The 19,893-nt window shown below is 46.3% G+C and overlaps 2 protein-coding genes across 3 annotated transcripts; both read right to left on the bottom strand.

Moving 5' to 3' along the window:
• Nucleotides 1-365: 365 nt before the first annotated feature.
• guca1d (guanylate cyclase activator 1d) lies at nucleotides 366-5,313 on the bottom strand. Its single transcript, XM_031726722.2, has 6 exons — nucleotides 5,286-5,313; nucleotides 4,988-5,084; nucleotides 4,463-4,846; nucleotides 2,317-2,466; nucleotides 1,200-1,287; nucleotides 366-951 (listed from the first exon to the last, which is right to left on the bottom strand). Exons 3-6 carry the CDS (start codon nucleotides 4,655-4,657, stop codon nucleotides 818-820), a joined length of 567 nt encoding a protein of 188 aa, XP_031582582.1. The 5' UTR covers nucleotides 4,658-4,846; nucleotides 4,988-5,084; nucleotides 5,286-5,313; the 3' UTR covers nucleotides 366-817.
• A 3,397-nt stretch (nucleotides 5,314-8,710) lies between these two features.
• On the bottom strand, nucleotides 8,711-17,525 carry dub (duboraya). 2 transcript variants are annotated; one of them, XM_031726718.2, is made up of 7 exons: nucleotides 17,440-17,525; nucleotides 11,976-12,065; nucleotides 11,659-11,727; nucleotides 10,318-10,386; nucleotides 9,990-10,232; nucleotides 9,426-9,887; nucleotides 8,711-9,317 (listed from the first exon to the last, which is right to left on the bottom strand). In XM_031726718.2, the coding sequence occupies exons 1-7, from the start codon at nucleotides 17,443-17,445 to the stop codon at nucleotides 9,294-9,296; spliced, it is 963 nt and encodes a 320-aa protein (XP_031582578.2). In that variant the 5' UTR covers nucleotides 17,446-17,525; the 3' UTR covers nucleotides 8,711-9,293. The 2 variants fall into 2 exon arrangements, with proteins under 2 accessions (XP_031582578.2, XP_031582577.2); XM_031726717.2 differs by lacking the exon at nucleotides 17,440-17,525 and adding an exon at nucleotides 12,229-12,406.
• Between the last annotated feature and the right edge of the window lie 2,368 nt (nucleotides 17,526-19,893).

The raw sequence follows: 19,893 nt of genomic DNA, 5'->3' as shown, positions 1-19,893 counted from the left end.
GCTGCAGGATGTGTTTGAAACATTTAGTTTTGTCCTCAACGACATGAACCTGCGTGGGGGTGTGAGATGATGAAGCCTCCTCTAGAGGAAGAGTCAGATCCTTTGGCAGCATTAAGAGGATCAGCTGTACGATAATCTCCCGGCTCCAAATCAAAACTGTTAGCACACAAATCGCTCTAGCAGTATTCTCAGACATGGAGACAAAGTCACAGTTCAGGTCCTTTTGCTGTGCTGCTGTCTCAGTATTGATAAACTGTTTTCTTTTCTTTTCTTTCCTTATAGATCAAAGTCAGATGAATAAATCTGTGGAGAAAATCTTTGATGTTGAGATGTTGAAAAGATTTAAAGTCTTTCTGACAGCTTGTAGTAATTTGAAGAGTTATTACTATTAGTTATTATTGTTATTACTATTTTTGGTAGTTGTTTTTATTAATGTTGCTGTTAAAACTGAGCTTCAGGTATCATCTCAACTTTCTGATTCTGAGTCCAGCATCAGTGCGACACATTTTCCAAATAGTTGAAGTAGAAATTGGCAAAATGTTGGATGAAATGAGGTTCTCTATGGCAAAGGAATATGAGGCCCTTGTTTCCACTGTGGTGGTGTTGGTTCCAAGAAAAAGACTAGGTGGCACCAGTGTGGCACCAAACTCCTGGTGCGGAGGCTGTGGGTGGGGGGACCTACAGCTGGAGGTGATTGGCAGATGCAGCTCACAGAGTCCATCATGACCTTCTTCACATGAAAATCAGCCAGGCTTTCACTGTGTAATGTTAAATCTGTCCAAATGGCCAATCACAGCTCACTGCTTCCACATTTCTCTCATTGGTTGTTCCCCGTCCGGCCCTCAATAATGATCAATAAGACCGGCGTCAGGTCCATCAGGGTGTTCAGCATGTCCATGATATCTTCGTGGTCTTTGGCTCCCTCGATGAACTCCTCCAGGGTCAGCTCGCCTGCAGGGTCAGAGGTCAGAATTCATAATTACATAATAAAATGCCTCTTAAACACAGCACAGACCAAAATGTTGAAAAGCTGCCCATCGATTATATACTGGGAAGTCGTTTTGGGTGCAGGTCGGATCTTCAGGTGTTGTTTATTAATTATTTGGTTCATTGTTGGCTGTCATGCGACTTTGGTCCAGATCTGGCAGAGAGGAGTTACAGAGTTTACTATCTGAGCTGGGCTCAGCCATCCTTCTTACCTTCACCTTTTACATCAATCCTCTCAAATATGAGCGAGACGATTTCCTCGGGGTCGATGTCTTTGTTCCGTGTGATGTCTTGGATGGCCTGCAGATGGAGACACCAAGGACAAATAACAAGATTCTCAATGAGTTTCTGAATCATGAAGATGAGTCAATGTTCAGTAAAATAATCTCTGACTGAGTGTAACGTTGTGTATCGGTCAGTTTCAGGTATTTCATTTTAAAGCATCTGTAATTGGTGCTGCAGGGATCGCTCAGTCCAAACAAGAAGAATCAATGATGTCATGAGGTTCTTCTTCACCACCATCGCCGGTGAAAGCCTGAAACAAACACGTGTTCCTGTCAGGAGCGATTCAACTGGAAAAGATCAAAGAATCCACGTTAGGACACAAACAGAGGACCTGGAGGGGGCGCGGTGGTCTCACCAGCTGTTTGTTAAGTTTATGTTCATGTTCAGGTTGGAAGGAACCTTTTATAATGTTAACTCTTAGTTCTTATCTGACGTGTGAGCGTTTGGCCACCAGTCTGGTTACTCTGCAGGGAACGACCAGTACTGTGGTTTAGCTCACGGTATCCGTGTCTGAGACTCCGTGATTACCAGCTCCAGAAGCTGAATCAGATGTTTCCGATGCTTTAAAGATATCCTGGTAAATGTAATCTTGTTCTCCATGTTCTCCGGTCCACGAATGGTCAGAACACAAAGGGAACGCCTTGTTCCACTTTCAGTTTCCTGGTCCTTGACTGATTGATTGAGCTCTTTCAGAGGATTAGCAGCTAATCCAGCCCCGTTCTCTGTGCTGCTGATTCAGGATGTGGAGAGTGACACTTTTGATTTCAGTCCAACTTTCCTGTAAAGCTGGAAATATTGCAGATGTCTAGTGTGTGAGTTTGAAACCAGTTTTCTATAAATACATAAACCTTTCTGTGGGACTGAGAGAAAATGTGATGCTGGACTGACCTTAAAAGACACCATGACACCATCTGAACCTTTATGCAATCGGGCCGGTGTCAGCGGGATTAAACTGTCTTAAGATAGAAGCTGAGAAGGCAGCATTAAACAGCTCAAAGACAGAAGAAGATGAAGCTTGTGTCAGCGTGGTGGCGAGTTCATTACCGTGAAGATGGTCTCCAGCTCTTCCTTGTCGATCTTTCCGTTGCCGTCCTGGTCGAACAGTTTGAAGTACCACTTCAGTTTCTGGTTGATTTCTCCCTTCAGCATCAGGCTGATGGCTGCGATGTACTCCACAAAGTTAATGTAGCCGTCCTGCAGACACAAAGCAGGGAGTTAAAACCGCACCAGCAAGGGGGCGTTCAGGGACGTCCTGTAAGATTCAGACCTCAGTTTGAATGAGGAAGTTTGCTCAGCTTCACAAAACTAAAGCAGAGCAAATGTGACAGAAAGTCTTTGACGCTGTCGTTCAGCTGCAAAGTAAAAATGTAAAAACTCAAGTCAGCTGTGCAATAATTCAGCACATGAAAACTATACTGTAGTTTTATGTTACTGTAATACTTACAGGGGTTTTATGACCACTTTCCATGATGATTTAGAGAAACAGCAAAACTCATAGATGAGACTAACAATCATCAGCATTCTCAGGCTGCACATTCACCAATCACCTGACACAGAATCTCAGCTCCTGATTGGTCAGACTGCAGCTTCAGTCCATCACATGGTGCTCAGTTTGAGGACTCAAAGTGCTTTTTTCACCATGCAGGCTGGAGGAGCCCGGGATGGAACCACCAACCATCCACATTGTACAACCGCCTCCTAAAGGCGTCCACACAGAGCTCAACCCTCCACACCTTCAGGCCTCTGTGGGAGCACCTCTTACACCTGAACATCCATTGGCCAACCTCATCACCACCTTTTCTGTTCCAGCTTTATTGAAATGCGGACTACTTTTTGTAATAAATGGTTAATATACCTCCTGCTCTTTCAGCGTGTCGTTGCTGCAGACTGAAGCCTTTAATCCAGAGGTGGCAGAAGTACAGATACCCGGGTTTAAAAATACTGCAGTAAACGCTGAAGAGTTAAAAAGTACTGAGTCTGAAATGTACTCAGAGTCAGAAAGGACAAAGCCAACTGAAGCTTGTGCTGTATTACAATATTAATAAAATAATTTTAGTACATGAGATCTCCTGCTGCCCTTCACCTGATCACAGCATCCTCACTGAGCTTTATCACCACACACACACACACACACACACTCACACACACACACACACACACAGACACCACAACCCTGTAAGCTGCTTAGAGAGCGAATGAAACGATGGAGCAGGAGGAAGTCCTCTCTCTCCCGGTCGAGCGAGCGTGCTCTGCACCACAGCGCGATTTAAACGATTTTAACGTTTGCATGAGTTTAAAGACTCGTGTTCACAGTATGAGCAACATTTCACATGTGCTGACATCTGGTTTCATGTATGATCTTTATGATGAACATGTGGACAAGAATCAACCTCCAGGCTGAAACATGGAGCTGCAGTTCATCTGGTGTCCAGCAGGGGCAGCAGAGTCGGTCCCCATAGACTCCCATGTTAAACTTTACAGCAGAATAAACATGTTTGCAGCCTGACACACAAACTGTTTGCTCTCTGTAGATCACTTTTTAAACTATATTCAGGATTAAAGTTGGTATTATTAGGGGCGTGGCCTCTGTGACTGACAGGTGGATAGTGACACTTTGATGACAATAACACGGCTTTCTATGTAAAACTTAATATTCGGCCATGTATGTGAACATCGACCACAAGCTTCTATGTCCACTACTTTAAAAACGTAGCCTTTAGATATCTGATGATTGGTTTTGGTACATCCTGTATCCACAGTCAGATTTATCAATAAGGAAAGCGCGGTCAGCATTATTGATTATTGATTGGGCTCATTGACAAACTGCAGAGCTCTCAGCTTTCATGGGTCAGACCGAGTTTTCTCAATCTCTTGTAAATCTGACGTTTTCATTTCAAAGCACGTCCCATGTAGAGCCTCTCTTCCTTTAATCTGAGCTTTCATGTAACCTTTAACCCCACTTTAGTAACACTGGTCTCAAATTAATATCAATGCCTCATAACTAACTGTCATACTGGGAGCCTGACAGAACAGGTTGGTCAGAAATAGACTAAATAAACATTTTGAAAACAAAAGCACTGAGGTGCAGGAAATAAAATCAGCTCTAAACCCGTCGACGTGTCAGTGCTATAATAGAATCAGATCCTATAAACACGGAAGAACAGACTGGACAAACTGACATGGAACGCACCCCGTCCATGTCGAAGGTGAAGAAGACCTGCTCCACATAGCGGTTGGCGTCCTCGTTCATGCCCTTCAGGTTGAGTATGGCCTTCAGCTCGAACAGCGTGATGAGGCCCGACGGGGACTCCTTCATGAACTTGTTGTACCAGTGGTGCATGTCCTCAGCCAGGATGTCATCCAGACTCGAGCCGTGGTTCCCCATGGCGGAGGAGACCGAGGCCCGATGCGCTGCTTGTTAAAGGTGGTCTGCAGTCCTCCGACCCTGCTCAGGACAGGAAACCACACAGAAGACGATCAGGCTGCAGGCGGAGGCTCGAGGTGGCCCACATCCAGGCTGCTGTGACTCTGCAGGCACCGAGCGAACCTCGGGACTCTGTAACCCTCTTAGGTCCTGCAGGAAGAACCAAAGAAGCACTGAAAATAACTCCCTAATGAGATCACTGCAGGGCTGTGCTGCCGGAGGCCGATCCAGGACAGGTGCCTGCAGGAGGGCGGGCGGCCCTGGAAGCAGAATGTTATGTAACCGGCTCACCTCACCGCCGCGTTCACACAGAGAGGTTTCCCAACATGACGCCCACGCAGGACGTTCCTCGCCGCTCAGCTGAGTGGATGCGCACGCTCCTAGAAACCTGGAAAAGTTCAGAAACACACGAGAACCAACGAGAAAGACGCCCACGCCAAAAAACAAGCAGACCACTGAAGACCAAGACCAGCTGCTTCCATGGTGCAGGGCTCCAGAAACATCTGGGACTATTTTACTTCTTCTTTCACACGAGCAGGCAGAAAACATTCAATGCTGCACCATCGGCTCATTAAATGCTCTTAATTACCTGTAATCACCTGCACTCATACTGCAGGTGGGCTCTCTTTGGTGTCCTTTCAGACAAACATGTTGGATGTTTCAAGGATCCACTGAGAGTTTACACTGACTGGCTCACCTGGTCTCCTTTTAAGATAAGATAAGATAAGATAAGATAAGATAAGATAAGATAAGATAAGATAAGATAAGATGACCTTTATTAGTCCCACAGGTGGGAAATTTGTTTTGTTAGAGCAAAAGTGCAAAGTTATGTAGCAGAAATGAGAAAACACTGGAATGCAATAAAATACAATAGAATAAAATAGAAATACCAATGCTATGTACAACTGAGTAGGAAAATACAAAACTACAACTTCGTCAGAAGAAGAATTGCACATATAGCAGTCTTATTGCACATGTGTGGATGTGTGTGTTTGATCAGTTAAAGTCTTTGTTGTGGAGTCTGACAGCAGTGGGGAGGAAAGACCTGCGAAATCTCTCCGTCCCACACCGTGGGTGCCGCAGCCACTGAAGGAGCTGCTCAGTGCTGTCACAGTCTCCTGCATGGGGTGGAGATGTTGTCCAACAGGGATGACAGCTTAGCCGCCATTCTCCTGTCACTCACCACCTCCACTGGGTCCAGAGGGCATCCTAGAACAGAGCTGGCCCTTCGGATCAGCCTGTTCAGTCTCTTCCTGTCCCCAGCAGAGATGCTGCCACCCCAGCAGACCACACCATAAAAGATGGCTGAGGCCACCACAGAGTCATAGAAGGTCTTCAGGAGTGGGCCCTCCACTCCAAACGACCTGAGTCTCCGCAGCAGGTACAGCCTGCTCTGCCCTTTCCTGTAGAGGGCGTCTGAGTTATGAGTCCAGTCCAGTTTGTTGTTCAGATGAACACCAAGGTACCTGTAGCTGTCCACAGCCTCAATGTCCATACCTTGGATGTTCAGTGGTTGCAGTGGAGGATGTTTGTGCCTGCGGAAGTCTACCACCAGCTCCTTGGTTTTATTGGCGTTGATCTGGAGGTAGTTCAGCTGGCACCAGTCCACAAAGTCCTGAGTCAGTCCTCTGTACTCCTTGTCGTCCCCATCAGTGATGAGGCCGACTATTGCAGAGTCATCAGAGAACTTCTGCAGGAAGCACTGGGTGGAGTTGTGGGAGAAGTCTGCAGTGTAGATGGTGAAGAGGAACGGAGCCAGAACCGTTCCCTGTGGGGCCCCCGTACTGCAGACGACCCTGTCCGACACACAGCCCTGAGTCCTCACATACTGTGGTCGGTCGGTGAGGTAGTCCAAAATCCATGTGGTGAGGTGATGGTCCATTAACTGATCAGTGATAAAAATGTGGAGGAACAGGTGCAGGTGAGCACCTTGCAGACGTGTCTGTGGGTGAGATTAACACTGATGAAAACACACATTCAGGTGTTTCTACTTTGGCATTTATGGGAGTGCAGATAGAGAAACAGAGCTCCCATCAGGTGTGCAGTGAGGAGCGGTCATGAGAACAGATTATTTTAAAGCAGTTACTTTGGTTTAGTTTCTTTCAAACGTCTGCTGTGTGTTAGTTTCTAATGTAGAAAGTTTGCTTTAAGTAAGTTACCCATGAAAGTTTCCTTAATTATTCCACCCAAAGCCTGAAACCGCGGCCCGAGCATCAGCGGCCTTACGCAGAGACGTACCGCGCTCTAATCAGATCATCCAGGCAGCGGCTCGTCCTGCCGGCAGGTTAAATCAGAGCTGAGCTGCTCTGAGCCTCCACAGCAGAGACGTCCTGTTAGTCACACTTTCATCAAACAAATGTAAATATTAGACAAAGATAAGAAAAATAAACACAAAATGTAGTTTCTGGTCACTTTGACCTGATCAGTGAGTTTCTCCTTAAACTCATGGACGTCATTTTTGTTTAGTCTCTTTATTATTGTTGAATCGTGACCTCTGACCTTAGCTGAGACATGTGAAGCCTGCAGGTCTTGTTCTGGGTTCTTCTCTGATGAGTAATTTTGGTTGACCGGACACTCCTGGGTTTTCTCCATGTGTGGATAATTTCTCCCACCGTGGATCACTGGAGTCTCACAGCCCTAGAAATGTCCCAGTGACCCTTTCAGACTGATGATGTCACTGACTCAGCTGTTTCACAGCTGGATGTGTTGCTGTTTGAGATCTTTGCCCTGCTTCACTTTATCACAGGCAGGAGGCACACACTGTTTCACACCACTGAAGGTTCAGATGTGAAGATTAACTCTGAGGTGGGTCAGGACGTCACGTTCATCATCTTATTGTGCCTGATGTGATTTCATGGTGGTCTCTAAATTTTGGGGGGGATTTTTTTTTTCTTGTGTTTTGTTGTTGAAAGTTTTTACCTTCTGCTGAATGAGCGTACGAAGTTCCATTAGTTTGTTATTATTATCAGGATGCCCTAAAAACTCCCTGAAAAGCCTTCAGCTGATCCAAAATGCTGCAGCAAGAGTCCTGACAGGGACTAGAAAGAGAGAGCAGATTTCTCCTGTTTTGGCTTCCCTTCATTGGCTTCCTGTTAAATCCAGAACTCAAAATCCTGCTCCTCACATACAAGGTCTTAAATAATCAGGCCCCATCTTATCTTAATGACCTTGTAGTACCATATCACCCTATTAGAGCACTTCGCTCTCACACTGCAGGCCTACTTGTTGTTCCTAGAGTATTTAAAAGTAGAATGGGAGGCAGAGCCTTCAGTTTTCAGGCCCCTCTTCTGTGGAACCAGCTTCCAGTTTGGATTCAGGAGACAGACACTATCTCTACTTTCAAGATTAGGCTTCAAACTTTCCTTTTTGCTAAAGCATATAGTTAGGGCTGGACCAGGTGACCCTGAATCCTCCCTTAGTTATGCTGCAATAGACGTAGGCTGCCGGGGATTCCCATGATGCATTGGGTGTTTCTTCTTCACTCACTATGTGTTAATAGACCTCTCTGCATCGAATCATATCTGTTATTAATCTCTGTCTCTCTTCCACAGCATGTCTTTATCCTGTCTTCCTTCTCTCACCCCAACCAATCACAGCAGATGGCCCCGCCCCTCCCCGAGCCTGGTTCTGCCGGAGGTTTCTTCCTGTTAAAAGGGAGTTTTTCCTTCCCACTGTTTCCTCCTCACACGTTGTGTACCATTGTAATAGATTAACCTATTGTTAATTTGGAGTACTACGATGATTCTTTATCAGTAAAGATAAAACTTTTTAAAATACAGTTTAAAGTCTCAAATTTCTACTCTGTACTTCACCAGAGCCCAGTGGGCCAGATGACATCCACCTTCATGTGTTTAACGTTTATTAAGGCCCCTGATAAGTTTGCATTATCAGGGGCGTGGCCTGTTTGACTGACAGGTAGCTGCTCGCGCTCTCTTCTGTCATCCTGCAGCTGTGAGGATGTGATGGAGGAAACGTGCAGGCTATTTTCTCTGAACCTCACAGAAAAATCAGCACTCATTAGCAACTCTTTATTTCTTTGAGCATTGCCAGATAAAATGAAACAGAGCAGATCATCATTACAGTAGCGAAAGTATTTTAACTTCATCATCAGAAGCACTTTGTGACATCACCGCCTCCTCAGGCTGTGTGTCGTGATCCAATCAAAACCTCGGAGGTTCCCGGAAATCAATCAAACCTAACGAGGCTTCGAGGATTCCCCTCACAGCTGTGGAGATCACTTTTCATTACAAACATGGCTTTAAACAGAAAGACACACACACAAACCACTCATCATCATCATCATCATCATCACTGAAGGCACCACACAGTAAGAACAGACAGGTCACAGTATCTATGGCTGAACAGGAAGAATGCAGTGTTGCGGTGTGGAAAGGCGTTGAGTCGAAGGTGGAGGTAAACAAGCTCGGCTGGACCTTCGCACGATTGGCTGAGCGTCTTCGCTCATTCGCAGATGGCGGGCGGCGCCTCACAGTTTCTAAATATTTGCCTCCCGAGCGTCTGCAGGCCTCTTCAGTCAGGTGTAGCTGATACAGGGTTTCCCTCCCAGAACTCCAGGGGCTCGTCGACGTGTGGCTCCTCATCGGGCTGAGCTCGTCGCCTCCTGTGGGGGAAGCGTCGCAGTTTTTCAGCTTCAGCGATGAAGTACATGTACACAAAGTACACAGAGTACTGCACTGATGTCACACTGGAAGGAGAACAGGTACTTTACCTCGCTCTGTTCTTCTTCTTTGCCGTCTGTCTGCGTAGCGTCTTCGGTCAGGTCCTTTTTCTGCGTCACTGACGAGCTCGGCTCCTCCTCCTCCTCCTTCTTCTCTGATGATGATGATGATGCCTCCTCCTCCTCTCCTTCCACAGACCCTTTCTCTCCCTCCTTCACATCACCGTCACCGCTCTTTGGCTCTTCCTCTTTGTGAGGTTGGTTTTTCTCAGGAGCCAATGGGGCGTCTGTGGGATCCTCCTTCTTGAACACGTCACCCTCGCCATCCTGCTTGCCGGCCTGCTCGCCGGCCTGCTCGCCGTCCTGCTCGCCGCCTGCTGCAGTTTTGTCGGCGGGGTCAGTTGGGGAACTCAGCTGCGTATCTGCTGCGTCTTTGACCTCCACCTCTCCACTGCTGGATGTCCTGTGGCGGCGTGATGGAGGACGGCGGCGGATGGAGTGGCGAGCTCTGCCCTGGAGGAGAACCAAAGGGTGATAAACTGAATGTTTAGGCTGGCCGGCGCAGGTATTTACAGGTCACTGAATGCATCACGTGAACGTCTCGGGGGGTCTCACCTTGTTGATGCTCTGCAGGACCGATCCCTCCAACACAGTGGCAGGTTCCTCAAAAGAGGCGGGGCCTTCCGTTTCAGTTACAGGAGAGGAGGCGACTGGGCTGGTGGGGGTCGCTGAGGACGAGGTGGTTACTGAGGTAGCAGGTGGGGCGGAGCCAGGGGAGGGCAGGGGGAAGTTGAGAGGCAGCATCCTGATGCCGGGGCTCTTCATAGGAGGACCCGTGGGTGAGAGCACGAGTTCAGCCTGCAGAGAGTGATGTCAGAGTGATGTCAGAGTGTCAAAGTGATGTCAGTGCATGTTTACACCAGCAGGGGGCTGCTGGACTCACCTGGATTTTCTCAATTAGACCAGAGTTCCTCTTGACTTTGACAGGTGACGTTGGGCCACCTGCAGGAGGCTGACACACACACACACACACACACACACACACACACACACACACACACACACACACACACACACACACACACACACACACACACACACAGGTGAGTTTATTTCGTAGATCTTCGTGTAAACGTGGACACCAGAGGAGGAGGAGCTCCTCGGGAACGTGACCTCAGCTCTCACCTGTCATGTTTTAATTTTTGTGCCTTTTTTTCCGACACCACACCAGAAGACTGTGAAACTGTATAAGACTAAAGTGTTCAGTCACAGTTCGGGGATTTCCTTTGAGAATATATCCCATCATGCTTATGGGGGGTTTCTCCCTCTCAACTGCGGAAGACTCGAGTTTCCTCTGAAGGGTGCGTGGACTCCAGGAATGACGATTATTGGATCAAACTTAAATATCACAAACAGTTTAACTAAATTTTAGATATAAAGGACAGTTTACAACAACAGACACCTCGAGGTGCTGATTGTTGTAGGAAAGAGACTCAGACAATCAGAGCAAGCACTTGGCAACAGTGGGAAGGAAAAACTCCCATTTAACAAGAAGAAATGTCCAGCAGAACCAGGATCTGTGTCTACTTCCTGTTTGTATCGAGCGGGACGAACTGGGCAGCTGTGATGAAGAGAGGATGCTCCACCTACATATCTGTGGTCATGAGTCAGTGACAGGAAACACAGCGGCGTTTCCCCCACAGGGTCGCAGGGCTCAGCCTCGGAAAAGGTGCGACTCCTTGGAATGGAAAGCAGCTGGATGAGGTGGTCCAGACACCCAGTCGGCTCTGATTCGGGTTTATGACGACCAAACCACGGAGCGGACGGAGCGCGGCACAAAAGTCGTCATCGATGGTGGTCATCAGTGAAGATGTTTGAGGTGTTTTTGACTTTTTCTGCTTCCTTTGCAGAAGCACTTCACACTTCCTGAGCCTGGTTATGCCGCAGGTTTCTTCCTGTTACAAGAGAGTTCTTCCTTCTCGCTGTCGCCACGTGCTGCTCTGAGGCGGCGGTCTGATTGGTGGAGTTTCTCTGTTTTATTGTGATTTGAGACTAAATTTAAAAAAAAATAAAAAATTAAAAAATAAAATGTATTGAACTAAATAGTTTTGTCATTTTTTCTGAGTCATAAATCAGTTTCCTGCCATTTGTGTTGTTTTTGTGTCTCTGTAGTCTTTAACTGAACCTTCGCACATCAGGGCCCCATCAGACCATCGCTGGCTTTGAACATGTTTCAGGAGTCTTCATCATTTTGTCACGTTTCCTAATCTCATCTCTGTCTCACCTCCTGCTCGTCTCCCTGGGATTTGGACAGCTGTAAGGTGCGGGGCGGTCGCCGTCTGACCAGCTTCTCCTGGTAAACAACACAAACAGCAGTTAAAAAAAGATCATTACTCCCAGTATGGACACCTGTCCTAAAAGGTTGCCAGTTTGATTCCCTGAATCCGACAGATCCTATCACCATGTATGAGTCTGATATGAGTTACTGAGTCTTACTGAGTCCATAAATCTGACTGTTTCTGGCTGATGATAGCAGGTCTGCACTGGACGTGTCTACGCCCTGCTGTGTGCAGTGTACCTGCCGGCTGTCGTCACACTCACCTGTTCATTCCCGGCGGGACTTTGTGGCGGAGCCGCACCTTTGAACCTCCTGGCGAGTTCAGCCACAGAGCGCTGCGATGGAGCCTGCTCCTGAGGACGGAGAGGAGAGACCAGGTGAGCGAGCAGGTGAAGGCGGTGATGATATCAGTAACGATAGACACGAGCGATGTGTCTGCAGCAGATTTCATCGTGTTAAAGATTTTTAGGAGTTTGTCTCATTGCGATGCCTCGCCCACTCTGAGGTCATTCACACCTGGATCTTTCCTCTGCGCGCTGCAGCAGGATGGACGGCGACTCTACAGACAACGCTGGTAAGAACGTCTGTCCCACCTGCAGCTTTCAGATGGTGAGCTGACAGGTGTTGAGGTGAAGGCTGAAGCCCCGCCTCCATTCTGAGTCAACACGTCACTGCTCAATGATGGGCCGTCCGATCACGAGTCTGTAATCTGAGGAAGGTGTAACTTGGTATCCTGATCATTTTGGTTCATTTATTCCTGAGAACAAAGAGCGAGAAACTGGAGTCGGCTTTAGACCCCGCCCCCACAGAGGCATATGTAAAATAGTGCAAACATGATTTGTAGGTATGTTCCGGAGCTGTAGAGTACTTCCTGTGTGGCGGCGTGTTGGCAGCGTTGTAACCATGTCAGGATGGAGGCGTGTCAGCTCGTTCGCTCAGAGGATGAAGAGCCTCAGTCTGTTTGTGGCGTTTGAGGCGCCGCCTCGTTGGTGTTTCCTTTAGAGTGACTTGACTCGTTTCCAAACAACAGGAAGTTAAAACTGAGACGTTTCTTTGATTTGTTCAAACTTTCACACTCAGAAACTAAACTTTAGTTTCTCGTCCGTCCATCAGAGTCGCAGCTCGTACGACTTTCAGTTCTTTTAGGGGATTTTGATCCTTCGGCCCTGATAATAGTTTGTGTTCTGGGGAAGTTCCCGGGCTCAGGTCTGTCTGCAGACGCTGCAGCGTCTTCATACAGCTGCTTTCATCTGTGCTCGGTAACACAAATCTCCCTCCATCGTTTTCATGTGAGTTTTACTGACAAAAAGGTGAAAACCTCTCACACCAGAGACTCTCCATCTCAGCTTCTACAGGCCTCAGTTAGCAGGTTAAAGGTCAAAGTTCATGCCAGCAAAAACCCAGCACAGCCTGGGTCTGCTTCTTCTTCAACAGATGAGACCACAGTGGAGATGTTTGTTCATATGTAGCATGTTTCTACTGTGAGCACTGTCTATCACATGGATGCACGTGGAGCAGTTTGGGGTTGGTATGTTGCCAGTATCAAGGGCGTAGATTTGGTTTTGGCGTTGGTGGGGACGGATGATTCAACCACTGAACTCTGCCCTGTTTTTGTCTTTGCTTCTTGATAAAAAAGGAGAAATATACTTGCCTACATGTGCTATTCTACATGCTTTTAAACCATTTAAAATCACAAGTTATAGTTTTATATGTGAATTATATCATGTTAAATTACTATTAAACAAATGACTGACTAAGTATTTTAGGCTTTAGTTTACTTCAGCCATATTCCATATAAATCATCATACAGAAATAAAAATAGAGTCATGACAATAAAGAATATGACTTTAAGGACTTAACAACATTCCTTCAGTTACACCAACATCTCTGATACATTAGCACTAAGGGAACACTGAATGACCTGCTGGTTTTTGTCCATAAAACTACTCATCTAAGATTACCACAAAGTAAAAGATCTCTCAGCAAAATTATGCAACATTTTAGGCACTATTGCCCCGATCAGCTCAGTGAGCTGTTTATTCTAAACATGAACTACTGTTACAGCAACAGACATGGACTACTGGTGCCCCACACAACAACTCAGTGTCCACTATGTGAAGGAGCCAAACACATGCCTGCTCCTCTCGTTAGCTGAGATGAACTGCTGGCATATTTGTTTTACATCTATACTGTCCAGTCTCTCCTGGTGGACATGGCAACACGTTATTCATGGTTACATACAATTTTAGACAGATGTGGGCCAAAGCCTCGCACATACTTGCCAACATTTAGACCTCAGAATTAGCAAGACATTCAAAAGGGCTGTTGGTGGGGGGAGTGGTATACATGTACATATATATACAAAAAACTTGAATCTTACAGTGTTTATTTATCGGATAAATTAAGTTAAATGTCACCGTTATTGTTGTCCGGCCGGAAACAGGCTGGGGGTGTCCAAATTCAGAGGCTGTGTCCACCTGAGGACCCGGCCTTCGCGATCTAAGTGGGCCGGGTCCTCCGAAAGCCAGGTAGACCGGAAATGAGCGACTGTGAAATTGGACGGAGACTTTCGGGAGGGCACTGAAATTGGGATTCTCCCGGAAAAATCGGGAGGTTGGCATGTATGGCGTAGCACAGCCTGTAACCTTATTATGACGGACACATTTTATGAGTGAACTTGACTTTAAGTGACTGACAGGTTTCTTTGAAAAATACTTTCTTATATCCAGGTTCTTCCTTTGTGCTGCCATCCTCCTCACAGCGCAGGCTTGCTGCTGCTAAAACTAAACAGAGCTCCCTGAAAGGCACAGCCAATCACATTGGCCACATTTGTCACATGAGGTAGGACTCCAATAGAGAACGTAATTTAACTCTTTCTGCACCGCTGGGTGAATGAGACGCTGACAGATCGTTTTTTTTTCTTTCTATCGGGTTTGTTTTTCTTTACTCGAAGAGATCAAATTATTGGTGGGGACATGTCCCTTCCGTCCATGGCAAATCTACGCCCTTGGCCAGTATGCAGACTGGAGCAGACTGGGATCAAACCACCAACCACTCGAGGTGACACGCTCTACCACCTGAGCTACAGCCACGCCCATGAAGCTCAAAACCATACACCTCAGACGAGCTGTCAGCCGATGGTCTGAGTGAACTCCTCTGTTTACTAAACTCAGATCTGTCCCACAGCTGAAGCTGGGACCAAACTGGGTCATGAGCAGGACAAAGATCCAAGCACAGCAGCAGATCTGCAACAGAACGACTGAAAAAGAGAAGAACGGAGCTGCTGCAGAGCTCAGAGAGCTGTGCATGGATGAATGCTGCAAGCTTCGAAGTGGGTGTGGTTCCTTGGTCACATGGCCCTAAACTTTATTTATATTTGAATGTTTTATCATGTTATTGATCAGTGTTTCAGGTTCGGGCATTAAATAGACTCACGGTTTGAGATAAAATAAAGCCCTGTTTTCTCGGTTGCCACGGTGATGCTTTGAATAACATGACCTATATGTTCACTTTTAAAGTCACACTGTTGTCAAACCCTCTGTTTTGCTGGATGATGGCGACTTTGAGACTTTGAGCTGCAGAGATTCAGTTGATGGTTTCGTGTTTCTGCATTAGAGAACGCGGCCACGATTCTTCAGCTCGGAGGAATGTTAAAAGCTTGAAAAATAAATACACGCCGACATGTGAACAGCAAGAAAACACCCACTCTGCACGGACGACGCAGTCGCGATCCTGGCGGCGTTCCATTTGACCGACAGTGACCAAAAAATAGAGTCCTCAAACAGCACATTTATAGGACCTGTCCCACAGGGAGATGGGCCTGCCTGTCCTCACAAAGCCGAAACACACACAGGTCCCCACAAAAGCAGATATTCAGGGACACACCAACACAGCTGTTGACGTGTGGTTGATCCGGCCCGAAGGCCTCACATTGCTGACATTCAACAGATAATGAAATCACATTGCCTCGAGGACTCACACACACACATAAACACACACACAGACACACTCACACACACACGCCCTCTCAGAGTCGTGTGCATTGTTTCCATGGTGTGTGTTTGACCCATAAACTGAAGTTAGAAAGTGATGAAAAAAACAAAAAAAAGCCGTTAAGCCACTTCCTCTTTGCTATTGTGTGTGTGTGTGTGTGAGTGTGTGTGTGAGTGTGTGTGTATGTGAGTGTGTGTACAGCTATGGGGCCCATTGGCAGTTATTGAATCGAACCTTCAGGCCTTCAATGATCTGTCTGACTTCATGTCCCAGACGTCCTTGAAGATGAAGGTGTTACGTCTTCTGCTAAAACTCCGAGGACTCTTCAACGTTTTCATCGTCCACTCACTGTGACGTCACCCACAGGTGTCCTCAACGTTAGTTTCTTGGTGGCTCCCATGTTTTATTCTTTCGCAGCAGGAAGTGACAATATTTGGAAAAGAAGGTGGAGTCCTAAGTTACCGGAAGATTGAGTCACTTTTGGAAGTGGACATTAGAGGAGCTGCAGCCTTTGACACCGACTTTGTAGCTCAACAAGTGTTTTTGATGTTTCCATACAAACAAAGCATGATAGTGACCGACAACCAGAGTGTCAGATGATTTAACTGTTGTATTCTCACATACTCACAGATGTTATTCATTTCTTTGATCACAATAGGATTTGAATTGCAGCGTGCACCGTCACCTTTAGTGTCAGTGGTTACAAACAAATGCTTTTTACCACCAGCCAACTTCAAGCTCTCAGACGTCAAAGTACCAAAAACTGCAGTTCCCCAAACATCCAGTAGGGGCTCCAGTAATCCCCAGCTCGACAGCATATAAAGCTTTTTCTATTTCTCCCTTTCATAATATCATATTTAAATTTCATTAAGACTTAAAGTTTGCGCTGTTAGGGGCGTGGCCTCTTTGACTGACAGGTGGATGGAGACACAGGCGGCTGTAGCTGCTAGCTGTCTGCTAGCTTCACCTCAGCTAACTGGACTCCCTGAACCGGACCTCTGTGCTGTTGGGCGTTTTTTAATGACGTCATGTGACCAATAATATGGCTGCTGGGAGGTCACTGTACTAACAGAGCGTACAACAAGTCTGAGCTCCTTTTTTGGCAAGCACGCCACCCTCTCATCTGAATATGGTCACTCCCTGCCCCAGAACAACAACAACATGATGGCGGCTAAAATGCTTTCATACACAACATGCAGCTGTACTGGGACCATGTGCAGGTGAAGACGCTCCGAGCACAGAGTCAGTAATCCAGCCCTGATGTCAGGAAGGCCTACGTGACTCTCCACATCCTGTGAGGACAGAGCAGGCTTCGGTTCGTTGTTAACTGATAACTATTTTTAAAGCAGAGATAAGTTCTGGGCCTCCGTGGAATCATACGAGCTTCAGCAGGCGTTCAAACTGAGCTGTGATAAAGAGACAAAGAAATCTGACTCACAGTTTGCACACGCTCAGTGCACGCCACCTCACCTAACCTGCAGGTTTGTCACTGCGTCAGTGAAGCCAAAATGAGCAGAAATATGTGGACGCCACACTGAGCGCCTGCTCAGAGTGATGGTGAAACTGCAGCAGTTCCTATTAAAATGTTCACTGTGCAGTGTGCTCGACTTTGATCTAAACTCCACTCTGATGCAGCAGAGCACACACACACACACACACACACACACACACACACACACACACACACACGTGTAAACCCAGCAGCAGCTGAAAGCAAAGTTTGAGAAGTTTTACCTCCATCCTGCTCGTCGTCTCTCAGCCGCCTCGCTTATGTCGAGTATGTGTGAAAGAGAGAGAGAGCTGGCCTGCAGGTTAAATATAGAAGCAGAGTCATTTCAGAGAGAGAGAGAGCGCGAGAGAGAGAGAGCTCATGTTCTGTCACATGTTCATCACCTCGCTCTGTTTCTGATCGTCCTGCAGCTTCATGTCCATCAATTAAACCTGGTTTAATTCAGCTCATGCTCAATAACCTGACGTCTCTGAGCTCAGTCTGCACGATCGTCACATTTAAACCTGTGAAACCGCTGAGCGCTCAGAAGTGGAAGGAAGACTTTTGCTCAAAAACACTGTTCTCAGTTAGAGTCAGTTTGTTTACAAATGAAGAACTTAAATCAGTTTTACAAGAGAGTTGCTACGAAAGACGTCACAGTTATCTGATCACATCAGCTCAGACTGCTTCCTGCACCCACTGTGTTCTAATTATTTCCTCTGTGAACATCACACAGCTGCAGCTTGACGGCTAAACAGTGTTTAAGAATTAATTACTGAATGCAGTTTTGTCATCATGAAGAGTTTCTTCAAATGTTGTTGTGTTTTTAAAAAAAAAAAAAATCTGACTAGTGGTCGAATAATTGAAGCTTTTAAAAATGCATTCCTTCTCATCTCCAGCAGGGGGCGACTCCTTTGGTTGTCTGCGTGTACAAAAGTCGATGGGAAAATGTGCGTTCTGCTCAGTGAACTCTCTCCCGATCACTTTATGGTCTCGCTCTCTGGTTTCAGGTCTGATGCTCACTTTGGAGATTACGGTCCTATCAGAGTCACAGAGGAGCAGGAATTGGAAACAGGGGGTTCGAGTGGTCCTGCCTTGTGATTGGCAGGTACAAAAGGCACCAAAAAAAAGCAGACAGTTAGCAGCTACAGCTGCCCGCATTGCCATCCACCTTTAATACAAAAAGGCCACGCCCCTAATAATGCAAACTTTACCTTTACAGTGTGTAAACCTTTTCACCACTATATGGATTACAGATTGTATCCAACTGAGTTCTGTTTTCTTACCCACTTCAGCCACATAACTGTAGCTACGGAGGCCAGGATAGGAGGATGTTTTATTCAGCCAAGAGAAATGAATAGCCTCTCTCTGTACTCTAAATTTATGCTGGTGGGCGAGTTCTTTCTATCTGTGCAAGGCTGTTTACCTCAGCTGGCAATGCCGCGTGAGGGCTGGGGTTAGTGTATGCTGAACTGTTGGGAAGTACTGCTGTTAGCATCTGTTAGCCTCTGTTACCTACTGTTAGCTAATGATAGCATCTTTTAGCTGCTGTTAGCATCTGTTAGCCACTGTTAGCTACTGTTAGCCTCTATTAGCTGCTCTTGGCCTCTGTTAGCAGAAGCTGAACTAACATTTTTGGATGCTTAGCACAGACTGCATCAGTTTGATGGACGATATAATTACACAGTAATTTGTGAGTACAAAATGTTTGTTCTATTAAACAACTCAAAAAAAATTTACTGAATGTATTTGTAACAGAATCTAAACAGTTGTTATGAAGGAGGAAATTATCTACAGAAACCAAACCAGTTTCTGTATCCGGCTGTAAACATGATTATTTCTTTAAGGGTTGAACATGGCAGGCAGCTCTCGCCTCTGTACCGGATGCTGATTGGATGTTTCTGAGCAGGTTGATTAGAAGGTACCCGAGTCTGTGTGGTGCCTTTGTTCAGTCACCTCAGGCTGCTAAAAATCTAAACGGGGGCGTCAAAGTGCTAATGCTGGAGTCGAGGAATCAGTGAGGTGACATTTTGTTTACGGCTCACATTTCTGCTATCCAGCTAAGGTTTAGTTTAGTTTTTTTCTTTGTTTCTTTTTTAAAATATTGAATTTCATCAATAATTTCAGCCTTTGAAAACCCAAACACCAATAATAATGCTTGTGTTCCGTCTCTGACTGATATTCATTCATATTTTTAGCATGTTTGTGTCAGTTTGTCGACCTCGGCCTGTATTTTTGCGCATCTGTGTAAACAGAGGAAGCTGCAGGACGTCTCCTCGGCTCTGAGAGGAAGTTGGGTCAGTCGAGCAGATATTTCTTCTCTCGTTTCTCCTTTTTTGTTTCATCAGTGCTGCCTGAGCTCTTTGCATCACAAGAGAAACCCACGCCTGTGGTGAAGCTGAGGGTGGAGCAGAGAGGAAGATGCTCTGACATGATTTTTTTCAATGAGGACTCGTTTCCTCCTGCCGCCACCGTCCAGGGATATGAAACCGTGTTTTAATGTTCAGGACAAACAACGAAGGCCTCAACATCACACTTATTACAGTGTTGTTTTTCACTGCATGTCATCGTATCTCCAAACCAATCGGCTTTGGCGGTTTGGGCTTTAAGCAGAGACACAGGACGTGGTTGGAGGGGAGGGGTGAAGCAGACAGGAAGAAGTTTTATGAAGGAGGAGACCTTATAAGGTGAAAGAGACG

Source organism: Oreochromis aureus, linkage group 10, assembly GCF_013358895.1.
Source record: "Oreochromis aureus strain Israel breed Guangdong linkage group 10, ZZ_aureus, whole genome shotgun sequence".
Classification (NCBI taxonomy): domain Eukaryota; kingdom Metazoa; phylum Chordata; class Actinopteri; order Cichliformes; family Cichlidae; genus Oreochromis; species Oreochromis aureus.
Note: the sequence above shows the minus strand (reverse complement) of the source record. Positions and strands in the feature narration are given on the sequence as shown.

Coding starts and splice junctions, on each gene's coding strand:
- dub (XM_031726717.2), bottom strand. CDS start 12,366: ATGGAGGCGGGGCTTCAGCCTTCACCTCAACACCTGTCAGCTCACCAT. Junction 9,888..9,989: donor TCCTGCAGAGCATCAACAAG/GTGAGACCCCCC, acceptor GTTCTCCTCCAG/GGCAGAGCTCGCCACTCCAT. Junction 9,318..9,425: donor AAGAAGAAGAACAGAGCGAG/GTAAAGTACCTG, acceptor CTTCCCCCACAG/GAGGCGACGAGCTCAGCCCG.
- guca1d (XM_031726722.2), bottom strand. CDS start 4,657: ATGGGGAACCACGGCTCGAGTCTGGATGACATCCTGGCTGAGGACATG. Junction 2,467..4,462: donor TCACCTTCGACATGGACGGG/GTGCGTTCCATG, acceptor TTGTGTCTGCAG/GACGGCTACATTAACTTTGT. Junction 952..1,199: donor GATTGATGTAAAAGGTGAAG/GTAAGAAGGATG, acceptor CTGACCCTGCAG/GCGAGCTGACCCTGGAGGAG.